At 43.2% G+C, this 2,996-nt stretch overlaps 1 protein-coding gene across 1 annotated transcript in view; it reads left to right on the top strand.

The window, feature by feature from the left end:
* The window catches only part of LOC109960209 (uncharacterized), a 20,423-nt gene that overhangs the window by 13,017 nt on the left and 4,410 nt on the right, over nt 1–2,996 (top strand). The window contains 4 exon segments of the mRNA XM_020600134.1: nt 251–392; nt 581–732; nt 855–980; nt 1,684–1,873. Of these exon segments, the coding sequence (XP_020455790.1) occupies nt 251–392; nt 581–732; nt 855–980; nt 1,684–1,873 (610 nt within the window).

Raw genomic sequence — 2,996 nt, 5'->3', positions numbered from 1 at the left:
AGTCTTTTCAACATACAGTATCGAAATGAGTATGGGGATGTGAATGTGGAGGTAAACAGCAGTTGTTCTTGTGAAGCTTTTCATATCCTGCCACGCCAAATGTAAGCAAGTTTGTGGTTAGGCTTTTTGTGCACAGCTACGAGTTAGGGCAAACTGCAGAGTCACCATATCTCTGTCTATGGCTCTTTTTGTGTGCAAATGTGTGCCTCAGTTTTTCATGTTCCACGTTTAATTGCGTACTCTGTTGCAGGACCAGTGGTCAGGAAGGCAGCTGAGGGAAGCAGCCGTGGAGCTGCAGGATTCAGCGCAGGCTGAGGCCCAGAGGAGAGCAGGCCAGCACTCCCACTTGGCTCTGATCCTTTCTCCACATGTTTTAGACATCCTGACACTGGGTAAATTGGCCGGCAAGCTGGCAGAATAAAGAGCATGAAGGAACTTGCAGTCATGAAGTGTACTGCAGTTATATTCATCCTTTTCTAAAAGCAAGCTTCATGCCAATGTCTCGCACCCTTCAGTTTTATAGTGACAAGCATTTTTTCAGTGTTCTCTGTTTTATTTGTCTTTGTGCATCTCCGTATAGGTGATGAGGAGGAGTGGGACCGGCAGTGTGCTTGGCACTCAGAACTCATGTCAGGCCTTGATAAGGCAGATTTGTGGATAGAGCAGTGGCAACAAGACCAAGAAAAATGGACAACACAGGGAGGAGACTGGGCTACAGCTTTGCATGCTGTGGTGAGAATGATGGCTTTACTGTGTGCTAGTGGCACTGTAGCTTAATTGGTAACAGGTTTAGTTAGGTTAGGTATTCACTTCTCTCTCAGTCTCACCAAATTCCAAATATTTTTGTCCTTTAGGACAGAGAGCTGAGAGTGAGAGAGCTGTGGGAGCAGTGTTGTTCCACACAGACAGAGTTGGAGGCTGCTCTCAGTGTGCTGTGCTTCGCCAGACACCTTTCTCAGCTTCGCGCAGACACTTCTCAGGTCAGACCACACACCGACACACTGTAAATAACACTGAATGTACATAAACATACATAAAGTATACAGAGAAGGAGATGAACATTTTCTTTCTATTCAGTTCAGTTTTATTTGCACAGTGCCAATTCACAACAATAATAATCTCAGGGCACTTTACATTGTAAGGCCAAGACCTTACGGTGTGATAGAGTAAAACCCAACAAATCCTCTTTGAGCAGCACTGGGCAACAGTTGGGAGGAGAAACTCCCTTTAACAGAAGAAACCTCTGACAAACCGCAGCTCTCAGCGGGTGGCCTTCTGCCTCAACCGGTTGGGGTGAGTGGATAGAGGAGAGAGAAAAGAAACTGACTGCTAATTAGAAATGTACAGCTCTGGAGCCAAGGATACCTGCAGAAATGGAGTAGAGAGAGAGAGAGAGAGAGAGAGAACACACTACGGGTGAGAGGAGAAACAAGGTTAGTGACATGTTATGTTGGCATATAAAAATAAAATGGAGAGGAGATGGAAGAGGGAGAGAGCAGAAGAGCTCACAGCATTATGGGAGGACCCACCCCTGCCTAGGCCTGTAAAGAATGACAGTACACCGCAAATGGTGCTCAATTAAGGAGTTACTACAGCGTTTGTCAAGAAACTGAGGATATGTTTTTGACATCTTTATTTCTCCTCATGTTATTCTGAGTGACCTTTCTTTTCTTGTGTGTCTAGGCAGTACTGTGTGGGAACTTTTGGTACAAGGAGTATGGTCTGATCCAGTGCAGTGGGTGCATACTGACTACAAAGGTCACGGGTTTGCTCCAACAGAAGGCTTTGCCTCTGCTGGAGAGACTGAAACAGCTCCTGGAAGACAAGCAACCTGCCAGCTTCATTTCCAGTGCCTGCAATCAGAACATCTCTGGTACTGAATCAGATTGGGTAGTACATTTACTATTTTATAAGGGTACTAATACATGATTGAAAGCAAACATTTAAATTATAGCAAAATTCCTCATTGTATTATTTTGGTTATCCCAAAATACTACAGTATGTCTATGCACAGTAGCATAGCACTATACATACTATGCAAAATACTACAATTATCATTGTAATATTTTGCAACTGCTAATTTTCTGCCTCTCACTGTGTCATTGGATCTGTGAGCATAAATTGTTTGGCTACAGTCTTTGAAATTAAAACATTTCCTGGTACTTTCATTCAAAGTTGGCCTGCAAATTCATACATCTGAAGCCATTATTTATAGTCTCCCACACGTTGAGGTAGTGTGGTTGAAGGATAAGTCTGATGTTATTCTATATATTTCTTGTTATCAACAAACTTACTGAAAAGATGATTTACTTATTAAACCTATAGCTCTAAAAACAAGCTGCAAGTACATTACAGTCTCAGTCCTGAGGCCTCATTTAAAACTGTTGCCTATACACAAACGGGGCTTGAAACAGGTGTAGGTCACTTGCCACGGAAAATGTGGATTTATATAGACAAAGGCAACATGAGAATGTATGTGCCTGTATGGAAACTCTTATGTATGCACATTTTGGATATGAGGTAAACGGTCGTCAGATGGTGAAAGGGTTGACTGAAGCCAGATTCTATTGCTCCTTCTTACAAGTTAAATTTACCTTCATACTGTATCAAAACCCCACCACTGCTTGAGGATATACTTTTTCATATTGCCTTGATCTCTGGCTTACAGCATTTTAAAGGTCTCTAATAGTTTGTTCCTAAAGGAACGTCCGCCCAATCTTTGAGGGAGTCTGTCACGATAGCTCAGCCCGAGGACACTGGTCCACAGAGCAGCTCAGAGCAGATGCACAGTTCCCAAGGACACGTTGCATCCTCTGACCTTCCCTTCCAGGGTGAGACAGAGCACAAGTTATGCAGTAAGACTGAATGTAAAACCTCCCTCACTCTGTAGTGTAAAGATTTATAATGGGTACCAGGTATGTGCCCTGTATGTACAGCAAACACACACACACAAAGGAAATTAAACCACTATTTCCTGTACAGTCAAGCACACCTCT

Source organism: Monopterus albus, unplaced genomic scaffold (genome assembly GCF_001952655.1).
Source record: "Monopterus albus unplaced genomic scaffold, M_albus_1.0 scaffold45.1, whole genome shotgun sequence".
In the NCBI taxonomy this organism is placed as follows: Eukaryota; Metazoa; Chordata; class Actinopteri; order Synbranchiformes; family Synbranchidae; genus Monopterus; species Monopterus albus.
This window is presented reverse-complemented; position numbering and strand designations above follow the sequence as displayed.